The sequence below is a fragment of the Macaca mulatta genome, chromosome 11 (genome assembly GCF_049350105.2).
Source record: "Macaca mulatta isolate MMU2019108-1 chromosome 11, T2T-MMU8v2.0, whole genome shotgun sequence".
Classification (NCBI taxonomy): domain Eukaryota; kingdom Metazoa; phylum Chordata; class Mammalia; order Primates; family Cercopithecidae; genus Macaca; species Macaca mulatta.
In genome coordinates, this window is record NC_133416.1 from 61692405 (window position 1) to 61707179 (window position 14775).

The 14775-nt window shown below is 40.6% G+C and overlaps 1 protein-coding gene and 1 long non-coding RNA gene across 2 annotated transcripts in view; both read left to right on the plus strand.

The window, feature by feature from the left end:
* LOC114670863 (uncharacterized) overlaps positions 1-4007 on the plus strand; it is a 106230-nt gene extending 102223 nt beyond the window's left edge. The window contains exon 3 of the long non-coding RNA XR_013401149.1: positions 3881-4007. This is a non-coding gene — a long non-coding RNA (uncharacterized LOC114670863). The remainder of the gene's footprint in view (positions 1-3880) is intronic.
* Positions 4008-4111: 104 nt separating this feature from the next.
* Positions 4112-14775, plus strand: part of NCKAP1L (NCK associated protein 1 like) — a 48955-nt gene continuing 38291 nt past the window's right edge. Inside the window, exons 1-3 of the mRNA XM_015151899.3 lie at positions 4112-4253; positions 5716-5826; positions 7241-7333. Coding sequence (XP_015007385.1) covers positions 4152-4253; positions 5716-5826; positions 7241-7333 — 306 coding nt within the window. The 5' untranslated portion in view covers positions 4112-4151. The remainder of the gene's footprint in view (positions 4254-5715; positions 5827-7240; positions 7334-14775) is intronic.

Consider the following 14775-nt stretch of genomic DNA (forward strand, 5'->3'; position numbering starts at 1 on the left):
GCCTCCTGAGTAGCTGGGACTACAGGTGTGTGCCACCACGCCCAGCTAATTTTTGTATTTTTTGTAGGGATGGAGATTCACCATGTCGCCCAGGTTGGTCTTGAACTCCTGGGCTCAAGCCATCTGCCTGCCTCAGCCTTCCAAAGTGCTGGGGTTATAGGTGTGAGCCATTGTGCCTAGTTCCATTTTTAAACCTAGAGTTTCTGTTTATGAGTGTCAAATAGAATCCACAGAAAGTGACATAACAAGCTCACTACACACTCAAAGATCAAAATTTTACTTTACTGTTGACATTCCTAATCCAATGTAGCAGGTCTTGAACCAAATGTTTGCATATGCCATATTATTTCATCAGTTCCACAATTGTGTGAGGGATTACCACCATTTTATAGATTAGGAAACAACTTAGTGGTGATAGATAGCTAAAGTTACAAAGCTAGTAAGTGTTTAGCATTGTTAATATTAATCGAGGTAATACATGTCAGCTTGAGTGCTTATAGTACTTCAAATGCTTTACATGTACAGAGTAAGTAACTAGTTTATAACTTTTAAAATATGCACAATAGTTCCGTGAAATAGGAAGTATTATCGATATCATCTTTATTTTACAGACAGAATAAATAGGATGTGAACTCAAGATATCTGGTTCCAGAACCTGGGCTCTTGGTCACTGAATCATAAGGCTCAGCCCACTGTACTCAACTACACTTGAGCCATATTCTGTCTGATAACAAAGTGTAGGCTTTTCTCATATACTAAGTACAAGGAAATAAGTGTTTCCAGGTTTCAGCAATCTTTTGGTTCAGCTGGCTAGGCAGTATTATATGAAATGGGCAGTTAAGGACAGCCTGATTTAGATATAAAGTATGTGGTATAGACCAAGTGTTGTGGGAGTTCGGCAAAACCTAGGCTTGGGGCTATTGAGCTAGATCCTGAAGATTGACTAGGATTTGGGTAAGCAAGAAAGAAAGCATGCGTAAGTGAAGTCAGAGAGGCAGACATGAACATAGCACATTCACAGCAGGCTGAGAAGATGGTTCCCATCAAGTTGGGGAGTATCTATTAAGGAGCAGAAAACAAGATTGCCTTGGAATGGAGAGTCTTCAACCACATTTTCACGATCCAGACAAGAAATTCAAGTGAGGTGACTCTCAAAAAATACAAAAATTAGCCAGACGTGGTGGCCTGTACCTGAAGTCCCAGCTACTCAGGAGGCTGAAGTGAGAGGATCTCTTGAGCCTGGGAGGTCAAGGCTACAGTGAGCCATGATAATGCCACTGCACTCCGGCCTGGGCAACAGAGTGAGAGCTTGTCTCAGGAAAAAAAAAAAAAAAGGAATGCAAGTGAGAAAGAGCTGATAGAGATAGAATTATACTAACCTCACGAAGACTGGTGCCATGCTGCTGCTAAGCTTCCTAGATGTTGGCCTCTTATTGCTTGCTCCATATTCTCCTTGGTAAAGGTAAAAGACCAGTAGAAATCCTACAAATTGCTTTAGTAAAACCTGGGTTTCTTTGATAAAAGCAGGTGATTCAAATCTTCATGACCAATATCACATTACCTCGAGCCCACAGCTTTCTAGGGACCCAATCTAGTAAATAAAATGGAAGGCAGATTCTGTATTCCTAAAATGCAAATTCTACCTTAGAGGTATTTGAAATTTCATGCGTTAAGTGTTGCCATCTTGCTGCTTCTTTTAAAAATACATTCTCTTTGGAGCATGGATGTTAAGTTTCTTTTTAAAATTAAAAAACATTTAGATTCAGGGGATACACGTGTAGGTTTGTTACATGGGTATATTGTGTGATGCTGAGGTTTGGGCTTCTAATGAACCCATCACCCATGCCCAAGTAGTGAACATAGTACTCAAGTATCTTTTTCTTTCTTGCCTTTTAAAATTTATTTATTTAGAGACAGAGTCTTACTCTATCGACCAGGCTGGAGTGCAGTGTTGAACTCCTGGGCTCAAGCGACCCTCCCACCTCAGCCTCCTGAGGAGCTGGGACTACAGGCATGTTCCACCAACCCAGGCTATTTTATTTTATTTTATCTGCAGAGGGGTGGGGGAAGGTCTCACAACGTTGCCCGGGCTGGTCTTGAACTCCTGGCTTCAAGCAATCCTTCCTCCTTTGCTTCCCAAAGTGCTGGGATTATAAGAATGAGCCACTTCACCTGGCCCCAACTTCTTAAGTAATAGTGCTGATCAGCCTTGTCTCTCTTCTCCCACTCCCTAGAATTTATTGGGACAGTGGGAACACTGGATATGGAAAATGGGAATGATTGAAAACCCGAGAAAAGGAATTGGCAAGGTGGTGGAAATGAAGAGAACGCTTTTTGATTTATAATTTTTCCTAGGACCTTTTGCTTTCTGTCTTGAAAGAAAGTTGAAATGAGTTGAAAATTTCCTTGAGTTATGGAGTTAAGGACTCATTGGAATGGCAAGAATATTTTAATGCTAAAATTCATTCAAGTCTCTAAGATTTAAGGGTGATTACTAATTTTCTCTTTTTAATCTTGATTAATTTGGTTCTTCTTCATGGGGCCTATTTCCTAATTTAGTCTTAATAATTCAACAAATAAACCAGAATAATTATTGAGTGACTACTGTGTCCAAGAGGTGTTGTTCTAGATCAGTGTTTTTCAGCATGGAGTATTTGTAACAAAACCTCCTACAACAGTGCTTATAAAGGTACAGACTTCTAGGCCCCACAACAGACTCACCTACCTATCAATGCTAATCTCAGAGGACAGGGATTAGTCTGTTTCTCAAGCACCCATAAATACCAGGGCACTAGAGCACTGGTTCTCAAACTTGAGAGTGCATTGGAATCACCTGGAGGGTTTATTAAACCACAGAGTGCCTGGACCCACCCCAGAATTTTGGATTCAGTGGTCTGGGGCAGGTCCTAAGAATTTGCATCTCTAACAAGTTTCCAGGTGATGCTGATGCTGCTGGATCACATTTTGAGAATTGCCATGTACTTCTTGAGAATTACTATGTACTGTAGAAGTACAATGCACTGAAGTAGAGCATTGTGGGGAATATAAAAAAGTATTAGAGGCTGGGTGTGGTGGCTCATGCCTATAATCCCAGCATTTTGGGAGGCTGTGGCGGGCGAATCATCTGAGGTCAGGGGTTCGAGAGCAGCCTGGCCAACACGGTGAAACCCCGTGTCTACTAAAAATACAGAAATTAGCGAGGCGTGGTGGTGGGCGCCTGTAACCCCAGCTACTCAAGAGACTGAGACTGGAGAATTGCTTGAATCCGGGAGGTGGGGGTTGTAGTGAGCAGAGATTGCGCCATTGTACTCTAGCCTGGGCAATAAGAGCAGAACTCCGTCTCAAAAAAAAAAAAAAGACAAAAAAAGGATTAGATATAATTCCTGTCATTAAGGAGCTTATGCTATAGTTGGGGGAGATACAACATACACTATAAAAATATAACAAGGAATATATGTATTTGACAATATAAAATTTAATACAATATTTGACATTGATGGGGTCTTTAGGAGAAGATGGGATTTGATCTGGGTACTAAAAGATGATGAGGCCGAAGGTTCATAGGCATTCTTGGATACAAAAGAGCGAAAATATAGAGGTGTACAGGGGTAGGGTGGTAGATACTTGTTTGTCTAGCATAAAGCTTTTTATTTTTATTTTTTTTATAGAAATGGGGTCTTGCTATGTTGCCCAGGCTGGTCTGGAACTCCTGAGCTCAAGGGATCCTCCCACCTTGTCCTCCCAAAGTGCTGGGATTACAGGTATAAGCCACCACGCCCAGCCTGATGTAGAGCTTTGTCTAGGACACCTATGGGGGCATAAGACCAAAAAGGTTGGTGCCAGTCTGTGAAGAGTCTTGAAAGCCTGTCCTTCTCCTCAGCTCCACCCACTTCATAGCCTTACCAAAAGTGCTGCACAGCCAGAAAGAGGAAGTCTCCCCTGCTGAGTGTGCAAGAGGAAGCACAAGAAGGCTCTGAGGGCCTGTGAGCCATAATGACTGATTTCACCCATGAGCCAATTGCAGAGGAAACAGAAGACCAGCGCACCAACCACGCTGGGTCCCTCTGCCCAGAGGGTGTCACCACCTAAGCTGAAAGTGTTTGGGGAGATCAGACGTTGCTGTCTGGTGCTCCTCTCTCTTAGTGGCCATCATGTCTTTGACATCTGCTTACCAGCATAAATTAGCAGAGAAGCTCACTATCTTGAATGATCGCGGTCAGGGGGTTCTCATCCGTATGTATAACATCAAGAAGGTAAGCATGAACAATGGGACCAGTCCTGATTATTCCAACAATAATAGGGCGGGGAACTGTGAGGAGGCAGGTGCAGCGGTTAGACTCCCCCCTTCTTCCACTGCTTTTCCACTGACTATAATCTACATAATCACTCAGATTATATAGGCCCGCCAGTTCAGGAAGGCAGAAGTGGAGGCTTCTTTTCAAGGCTTCCCCTTTCTAGGTATGATTCTCACCCCAGTGACGGCATCTGCTTTCCTCTGGGGATGGGGGTGAGGGTGGGGATGGGGAAACAACAGTTGTGTTCTGAGGGACTTGGATAAAGGTCTGGGGTCCAGCCTTCTGGGTTTTATTATTTATTGCTGATCCTTTACACTCTGAAGAGATCTGAAGCTGGGTCTCTGGCAAAAACTTTTCTGTGGAAGTACTTCCCTAAAAGGAAAAAAAAATAGATAATTAGATATTTAGATTAAAAAGGATAGGTGTCTTCTGAGATGCTCCTGGGGTAGTTTATGCTGTGGTGGTTTTGTGTGTGTGTGTGTGTGTGTGTGTGTGTGTGTGTTTTAGAATAGGAATTGAGGAATTGAAAGAAGCTGGTGACAAGAGGTGGGCCAGGGGCTGGGCAAACCATAGAAAGTAAAGAGATAAAGACAGGGGTGTTTATGGGGAGTTCCTGGCATAGAAAATAGGGGACTTTGGGGGAGGGAGCTTTTGTGTCTTTTGTAATAAAACACATCACCAGGAACATGGTTTCTCGTTGTCACGAATCCTGTAAATGCCCTTTGGGATAAGATACTTACTCAGTGAACAAAACTGTGACACTGAATCTTGTACAAAGTCTAACTCCTGAGCAGCTGCTTTTCTCGTTCCTTCCGGTTTCAGTTGAGGGGCGGGGAAACAGCTTCCTCTTTGTACTGGGGCCAAGCAGACATTAAACTCTACCCATCAAGACAAAATGCCCAGGTTGTTATTAAGTTCTTACATACTTGGCTTAATGTCTTGGACTTTTTTCTTGACCTACTCTCATACTTTTTATATTTATTTATTTATTTGTTTATTTATTTATTTATTTATCGGAGTCTCGCTCTGTCGCCGACTGGAGTACAGTGGCACGATCTTGGTTCATGGCAACCTCCGCCTCCCGGGTTCAAGTGATTCTCCTGCCTCAGCCTCCCGAGTACGTGGGACTACAGGCGTGTGCCACCACGCCCAGCTAATTTTTGTATTTTTAGTAGAGACAGGGTTTCACCATGTTGGCCAGGCTGGTCTCGAACTCCTGACCTTATGATCCGCCCGCCTCGGCCTCCCAAAGTGCTGGGATTACAGGTGTGAGCCACTGTGCCCGGCCTCTTATGCTTTTTAAATTGATTCCCAGGTTGCCTTTTCCTAAGACAGATTATGAGAATGAATGTTGCAAGAAGAGGTATGTTTCTGAGGAGGAGGAGAAAGGGTTGAAATATAGTACGGTTTCTCTCTGCAGACTTGCTCAGACCCCAAATCCAAGCCACCTTTCCTACTGGAAAAGTCCATGGAACCATCTCTCAAGTATATCAACAAGAAATTTCCTAACATAGATGTCCGAAACAGCACGGTGAGAATTTGGTCCTTCTCTCCTTTCTCTGAAGTAACTCTCTACTTGAATGGCTGTAATTCTCCTCTTTTGATGCCTCTCTTCAAACTTGGCAGGGGATGGAGTAGTCTTTTTTTTTTTTTGAAACGGAGTCTCGCTCTGTTGCCCAGGCTGGAGTGCGGTGGTGCGATCTCGGCTCACTGCAAGCTCCGCCTGCCGGGTTCACGCCATTCTCCTGCCTCAGCCTCCCGAGTAGCTGGGACTACAGGTGCCTGCCACCCCGTCCGGCTAACTTTTTGTGTTTTTTTAAATTAGAGACGGGATTTCACCGTGTCAGCCAGGATGTCTCGATCTCCTGACCTCGTGATCCGCCCGTCTTGGCCTCCCAAAGTGCTGGGATTACAGGTGTGAGCCACCGCACCTGGCCAGAGTAATCTTTTTTTATTAATGGTTTTCCAAGGCTCAACCACAGGGCTTCAGGTTGTTGTAGAGCTTTAAGTCTCGAGAATTTTGAGATAAGATGGGATTCTTCCAGGGTAAGCTGGAGCAAACCATCACCCCTTTCCTTTGCAAGATTCACGAGAAAACATTGTTTTTGCAGAAGACAGCTCTATCAGCCCAGCAGGGTACATGTATTTTATTCTTTCTGTTTCCCACTCGTTGTTTCCTTGCTGTTTGTCTTAGATTTATGCATCTAACGGGATAGCTCTACTTTTCCCTTATTAAATGTTAACCCTAGATTTCTCACCCATCTTTGTAGCATCTTTGCATTCTGTTTCTTTTGACTTTGATATAAATAGTATATCTGTTCATCTGAAAGGGTCCTTAAAATTTCCTCTCATTTAGCCCTCCATATCTAGTCAGGATCACATGCAACCATTCTACCTAGATAGACAATCTCCTTTGTTTAAAGACTTTCAGAGCATTGAAGAGTTTCTAACTTCCTCTGTCAGTATATTTCAACCCTCTTTCTTTTTCTTTTCTTTTCTTTTCTTTTCTTTTCTTTTCTTTTCTTTTCTTTTCTTTCTTTCTTTTTTTTTGATATGGAGTCTCGCTCTGTCACCCAGGCTGGAATGCAGTAGTGCAATCTCGGCTCACTGCAACCTCTGCTTCCTAGGTTCAAGCGATTCTTCTGCCTCAGCCTCTCGAGTAGCTGGGATTACAGGTGCCCGCCACCACGTCCAGCTAATTTTTGTATTTTTAGTAGAGATGGGGTTTCACCATGTTGGTCAGGCTGGTCTTGAACTCCTGATCTCAGGTAATCTGCCTGCCTCAGCCTCCCAAAGTGCTGGGATTACAGGCGTGAGCCACTGTGCTCGGCCTCAACCCTCTTTAAGAATGTTTTAGGTATAACTACTGTTCTTCTTGAGTTACTTGGATCAATTGTCTTCTTATTTTGCATTTTTTATATTGTTTTGTTTTGTGTTTCTCTCAGCAACATTTAGGACCAGTACATCGTGAAAAAGCCGAGATAATTAGATTCCTCACCAACTACTACCAGTCATTTGTGGATGTTATGGAATTTCGGGTGAGCGCTCTTGAGCCCTTTCCAACATAGGCAAGGTCTTTCAGAGGCTATTCTTTCTTTAGATGTTCATGTATTTGCTTAAAACAAGTTCTTGAAAAAATGAGAGAGATGTACTGATGTGGAAAGATATCTAAGTTGTATTGTTAAATGAAAGCAAATTTAGTATATGATAAAATAGTATATGATACATCACATTTCTATTTTAAAATAGTATGTATATATGTATTTAGTAAATACCTAGGAAAGATCTGGAATATTTTACATTAAATTGTTAAAAATAACTACCTTTGGGGATTATGACTGGCTTCAATTTACTAAGCTATGCATGTTTTTTTCTATTTTAAAAATTGTGGGCCGGGCGCAGTAGCTCAAGTCTGTAATCCCAGCACTTTGGGAGGCCGAGACGGGTGGATCACGAGGTCAGGAGATCAAGACCATCCTGGCTAACACGGTGAAACCCCGTCTCTACTAAAAAAATACAAAAAAACTAGCCGGGTGTGGTGGCGGGCGCCTGTAGTCCCAGCTACTCGGGAGGCTGAGGCAGGAGAATGGCGTAAACCCGGGAGGCGGAGCTTGCAGTGAGCTGAGATCCAGCCACTGCACTCCAGCCTGGGCGACAGAGTGAGACTCTGTCTCAAAACAAACAAACAAAAAAAATTGTGGTAAAATACACATAATATAAAATTTATCATCTTAACCATTTTTAAGTATATAGTTCAGTGGTATTAAGTATATTAATAATGTTGTGCAACCATCTTTTCACCTTGTAAACCTGAAACTCTCTACCTTTTTTTTTTTTTTTTTTTTTTTTTGAGACGGAGTCTTGCTCTGTCGCCCAAGCTGGAGTGCAGTGGCGAAATCCTGGCTCACTGCAAGCTCCGCCTCCTGGGTTCACGCCATTCTCCTGCCCCAGCCTCCCGAGTAGCTGGGACTACAGGCGCCCGCCACTGCGCCCGGCTCATTTTTTGTTTTTTTTTTTTTTTTAGTAGAGACGGGGTTTCACCGTGGTCTCGATCTCCTGACCTTGTGATCCGCCCGCCTCGGCCTCCCAAAGTGCTGGGATTACAGGCGTGAGCCACCGCGCCCGGCCACTCTCTACCTTTTATGCAATAATTCCCCATTTCCCTTTCTCTCCCGCCCCTTGCCATCACAATTCTACTTTGTTTCTGTGATTTTGACTATTCTAAGTACCTTATGTAAGTAGAATCATAAAGCATTTGTCTTTTTGTGACTGGCTTATTTCATTAGCATAATGTCCTTCAGGTTCATCCCTGTTGTAGCATATTGTAGAATTTCCTTTTTAAGCTAAATAATATTCCATTGTATGATTATACTACATTTTGCTTATCTGATCATATGTTGATGAACACTTAGGTTGCTTTCAAGTTTTAGCTATTGTAAATGATGCTGCTATGAACATGGGTGTGCAAATATATCTTCAAAATCCTGCTTTCAATACTTTCAGTTATACACACAGAAGTGGAAATGCTGGGTCATATAATAATTCTATTATTAACTTTTTTTTTTTTGGAGATAGGGTCTCACTCTGTTGCCCAGGCTGGAGTATAGTGGTGCAATCACGGCTCACTGCTGCCTCGACCTCCTGGGCTCATGTGATCCTCCCACCTCAGCCTCTTGGGTAGCTAGGGCTAAAGGCACATGCCACCACACCTGGCTAATTTTTTGTATTTTTTTGTAGAGATGGGGTATCCCCATGTTGGCCAGGGCAGTCTCAAACTCCTGGGCTCAAGCTATCCACCCACCTTAGCCTCCAAAGGCTGGACAGTGCTGGCCTATTTTTAACTTTTTGAGGAACTGCTATACTGTTTTCCATAGTGGCTGTACTGTTTTACATTCTCACCAACAGTGCATAAGGGCTATACTTCCTCCACATCCTCACCAACAACTGTTATTTCATTTTTTTGAGAGTAGCCATCCCAATGGGTGTGAGGTATTATCTCATCTAAGTTTTTATTTGATTTTTTGCTAATAATTAGTGATAATGAGCATTTTTCATGGGCTTATTGGCCATTTATATATCTTCTTTGAAGAAATGTCTGTTTCATTCTTTGACCATTTTTGAATTGGATTTTGTGTGTGTGTTGAGATTTAGGAGTTCTCTATACAGGTTGTGTATTCCTTATGGAAAATTCTTGAGAACAGAAATGTTTTGGATTTCGTATGTTTTCAGATTTCAGAATATTTGCATTAAGCAGTTCAGCATCCCTAATCTCAAAGTCTGAAACTTGAAATGTTTCAATGAGCATTTCCTTTGAGTGTCATGTTGATGCTTAACAGGTTTCAGATTTTGAAGCATTTTGGATTTTCAGGTTAGGGAAGCTCAATCTGTATAAGCTATATATCTTTGCATTATTTGAGCTTTAAAAATTTCAAGTATTTTTCCACAATATTTTATTACAAACCTACTGTAAAATTTCTAGAATAGTACAATGAGTATTGTTATACTCTTCTCCTGGATCTCCTAATTGTTAGTATTTTGCCACATTTTCTTATCCTTCTCTATTTTTTAATGAGCTATTTGAGTTAGCTGCATACATCATGACATTTCCTTTCCCAAATACTTAAGCATACATCTGCTAAGAGCAAGATTATTTTCTTACCCAACCCTAATATAATTATCATATTCAGGAAATATAACATTATGGCTGGGTGCTGTGGCTCACGCCTGTAATCCCAACATGTTGGGAGGCTGACGGGGATGAATCGCTTGAGCCCAGGAGTTTGAGACCAGCCTGGGCAACATGGTGAAACTCCATCTACACCCAAAAAAAAAAATTAGCTGGGCATGGTAGTGAGTGCCTATAGTCCCAGCTGCTTAGGAAGCTGAGGCAGGAGAATTGCTTGAACCTGGGAGGTCAAGGTTGTAGTGAGCCATGATTGTGCCATCGGCCATTGTACTCCAGCCTGGGTGACAGAGTGAGACTTTGTCTCAAAAAAAAAAAAAAAAAAAGAAAGAAACAAAACCCCACCCAAACTAATATACAGCCTATATTCACATTTCTCCAGTTGTCTCAAGGATAATACATTGGATTTAGTTATGTCTCCTTCATTTGTAATCTAAAATGATTTCCGGCCTTTGTCTCATATGACACTGACCCTTTTGAAGAGTCTGGGCTAGTTATTTTTTGAGAATATCCTTCAATTTGAATTTGTCTTATTGTTAACAGTTTTTGGTAGCAATACTACATGAATGATATTTTATTTGAATTTTAAACAATGAGCATGTATTATTTTTATAAACAAAAATATTATTTAATATGATGTTTTTGAAAGAAAAATTGATAAGGTATTTAAAAAATTTTAAAAATTAATATAGCAATTTTACCTTCAGAAATTTGTCATAAGGAAACAGAATTTTTTCTTGGGGAAATAAAAAAGACATATGTATGAGAATATACTCCATTGCATTATTTATGATAATTACAATGTGATAATTGATATATCCAATAAATAAAGGTTTGGTTAAAAGTTTAGAGTATGTACCCACAAATGAATATTCTGTAGCTGTTGAAGTATACATATATATATACACACACATATACATATATATACACACACACACATACACATATATATACATACACACACATATACATATACATATATATTTTTTCTTTTCTTTTTTTTTTTTGAGGCAGAGTCTCATTCTGTTGCCCAGGCTGGAGTACAGTGGCACAATCTCGGCTCACTGTTGCCTCTGCCTTCTGAGTCTCCTGCCTCAGCCTCCTGAGTAGCTGGGATTACAAGCACATGCCACCACGCCCGGTTAATTTTTGTATTTTTAGTAGAGATGGGGGGGGTCTCACCATGTTGGCCAAGCTGGCCTCGAACTCCTGACCTCAAATGATCCACCTGCCTCGGCCTCCCAAAGTGCTGGGATTATAGGCATGAGCCACCGCACCCAGCTGATAATATATTTTTTATATGAATTTGTATAGAAAATGTTCATCTTACATTGTTTAATGTAAAAGCAAATTGCAGTACAGTTTAAGACAGATGTAAGATGTCCCTAAAATGTATATTTACATAGGTAAATATGCACATAAAGAAGATCGGAATTCCTGATCAGTGGGATTATAGTTTAAAAAAACAAATTAAAATTAAACTTGTCGGTATTTTTTAGTGGTTCTACAATAAACATATATTATTTATGTATTCAAGAAATAATGCAAATTTTAGCCCTCTGAGCAGCCCAAGCTTGTGGTGACGTTATAGTGTTTTTTCAGATGATACAAGAATAATGTGTTCTGTGCCTACCCTAGGAAGCAAATCCAGGATATTCAGTAGATCACACAGTGAAGAGAAGTGAGGACAAGAAAGACTGTAATGTATGTATGAAGGAGGGTCAGGTCTGAGAGTATTCACTGCGGAATTGAGAGTAGTGGTTAGGAAGAGGGTAGGCGCTGGTGAAGGCAGTGGGAAGAATGTTGGAAGCACATAAAAAAGTCTCTTAATGGGAAAAGTTGAAGGGCAAAGGAGATTTTAGAACACCTGGTTGCTGCAGTTGTAAATAAAGTTCTAAGCCCAAGGTGTTTGGTATGGCTTGTTTAGGAAAGGTGGGGAAATAGGGACATTGAAGTATGATGCACTGTTAAGTAGGCACTGAATTAGACAGACTTGGTTTCAGATCTCAGCTTTACCACTTACAAACTGTATGACTTTAGATAAGAAACTCTTTAAATTCCAGTTTCCTTATCTATAAAATGGGAAAATAAGATTTACTATGGGAGGCGTCTGTGAGAATTAAATGAGATAACGCATGGACAACATCTAGCTTGGTGTTTAGCATATAGTAAGGCAATAGACCAACACATGTTATTTCTGTTCCCTTCTGATTCTTGTCTTTAGAGAATAAGACCTGCTTAGTGACATTGGTCACGTGAGTGGCTGAAAGTGAATTTCAGCTATATTCCACTGGAATTCGATTGTAGGCTGGAGTTGTAGAAAGGCATTCCTAGCAAATGAGGAAGTATAGACCTAAACAGAGGTCATGTAGCATACAGGGAAAATCAAAAGCTCTGCGTTCAAGTTCTAGTATCATTCCTTACTAGCTCTGTGGTCTCAGGCAAGTTTCTTAACTGCTTTTGTCCTTGGTTTCCTTATCTGTTAATTTAGACACAGTCTTTTTTGGGAAGATAAGAAACACTTTTCCTACAGATTTTAATACATTTTGACAAATGTATATGCCTGTGTAACCACCACTACAAAGTATTTAATATTTCTATCACTCCAAAGGTTCCTTGTGCCTTTTTTTTTTTTTTTTTTTTTTTCAGCCAATCCCTGCCCTTCACTCCTGGCCCCAGGCAACCACTGATCTACTTTCTAGAATAGACTTTTCTTTTCTAGCAGTTCAAATAAATGGAATCTATACAGCATATATTCTTTTGTGTCTGGCTCCTTTCACTCAGCATAATGTTTCTGAGATTGATCTATGTTGTTGCACGTATCACTGATTCAGTCCTCCTGCCCTCACTTTTTTTTTTTTTTTGAGACGGAGTTTCGCTCTTGTTGCCCAGGCTGGAGTGCAATGGCATGATCTTGGCTCACTGCAACCTCTGCCTCCCGGGTTGAAGGGAGTCTCCTGCCTCAGCCTCCCAAGTAGCTGGGATTACAGGAATGTACCACCACACCCAGCTAATTTTGTATTTTTAGTAGAGATGGGGTTTCTCCATGTTGGTCAGGCTGGTCTCGAACTCCTGATCTCAGGTGATCCACCCACCTTGGCCTCCCAAAGTGCTGGGATTACAGGCATGAGCCACGGTGCCCGGCCTCAGTCCCACTTTTTGCTGAGAACTATTCCATTGTATGGGTGCGATTTATCCATTTACCTGTTGATAGACATTTGGGTTGTTTCTAGTTTTTGGCCATTACGCGTAAGTTGCTACAAACTTTCAAGTACAAATCTTTGTGGGGACATATTTTTCATTTCACTTGGGCAAATCTAGAAGTTGAATTGCTGAATCATATGGTAAGAGTATATTTAATTTTATAAGAAATCGCCAAACTTTTTTTCAGAGTTGTTCCATTTTCTCCTCCCACCAGTAATATATGAGAGCTTCAGTTTCTCTATATTCTCATCAGCACTTGCTATTATTAGACTTAAATTTTAGCTATTCCAGTGGTGTGTCATGGTATCTTATTGTGGTTTAAATTTGTATTTCCCCAATGGCTAATATCATTGAGCATCTTTTCATGTGCTTATTATATATACATATATATATATATATATTTTTTTTTTTTTTTTAGACAGAGTCTCGCTCTGTCACCCAGGCTGGAGTGCAGTGGCATGATCTCAGTTCACTGCAACCTCTACCTCTCAGCTTACTGCAACCTCTGCCTCCCAGGCTCAAACAATTCTCATGCCTCAGCCTTTTGAGTGGCTGTGATTACAGGCGTGTGCCACCACACCCAGCTAATTTTTTTTTTTTTTTTTGTAGTAGAGATGGGGTTTTGTCCTGTTGACCAGGCTCTCTTGAACTCCTGGTCTCAAGTGATCCTCCCGCCTCAGCCTTCCAAAATGCTGGTATTACAGGTGTGAACCACCATACTTGGCTTCATTTTTTTTTATGGTGTTAAGTGCCTGTTCAAATCTTTTGGCAACATATTAAAAAATGTGTGTGTGTGTGTATATATATATATATATATTCCTTAATCTATCAATTTTACTTTTTTAGAAATGAAAGTACCAATATTCAGTGGATAAGGCTAGGAACTGGGAACAAAACGAATCAGTGGGAGAAAGGCTGAATGAATTGTTGTATACCATGGGCTATTATGCAGCTATGAAAAAGAATGCATTCATGCTCTAGGAGATGACTCTGAGGACTTTTGGCAAGTAGGAGTGAATGAGCAAAGCAAAAATGACAAGCAGGGCATAATATTATCTCAATTTTGTAACACAAATAATGACCAAAAAACCTGTCTCTCTCTCACTCTTTTTCCTTTTTAAATCTAATAGTATTATATAAATAGGGAGAATAATAAGAAAATATTATAAGAAAAATAATATTTTTTTTTGTTGTTAAAGTGGTTTGCTTGGGCGTTCTGTAGGATGGAGGGTGGGTGCTGATGTTGGGGGAAAGATATGTCTGCAATAAAAGTGCATATTAATTTAGGTAAAATTATGTGTGAAAAGGAAAAGAATCCCTATCATACTAGAATGAGAGTTAAATGAAGTATATAGTATATGCAAATTACCTAGTAAGTACCTCACACATGTGAACTGTCAGTAAATAGAAACTCATGGAAAATTGGATAGTATTCGCATCTGTTAATGATTAACTCCTGAGAACAGGAGATAGAATCCAGAAACAGATTCACTTTGTGGTTTGTCAATACAAATGGTTTGATTTTTGGCATTTTTGAAGCTACCTCTTACATAATCTACATTTTGCAACCTTTTTTAATTTGGAGGAATGGGG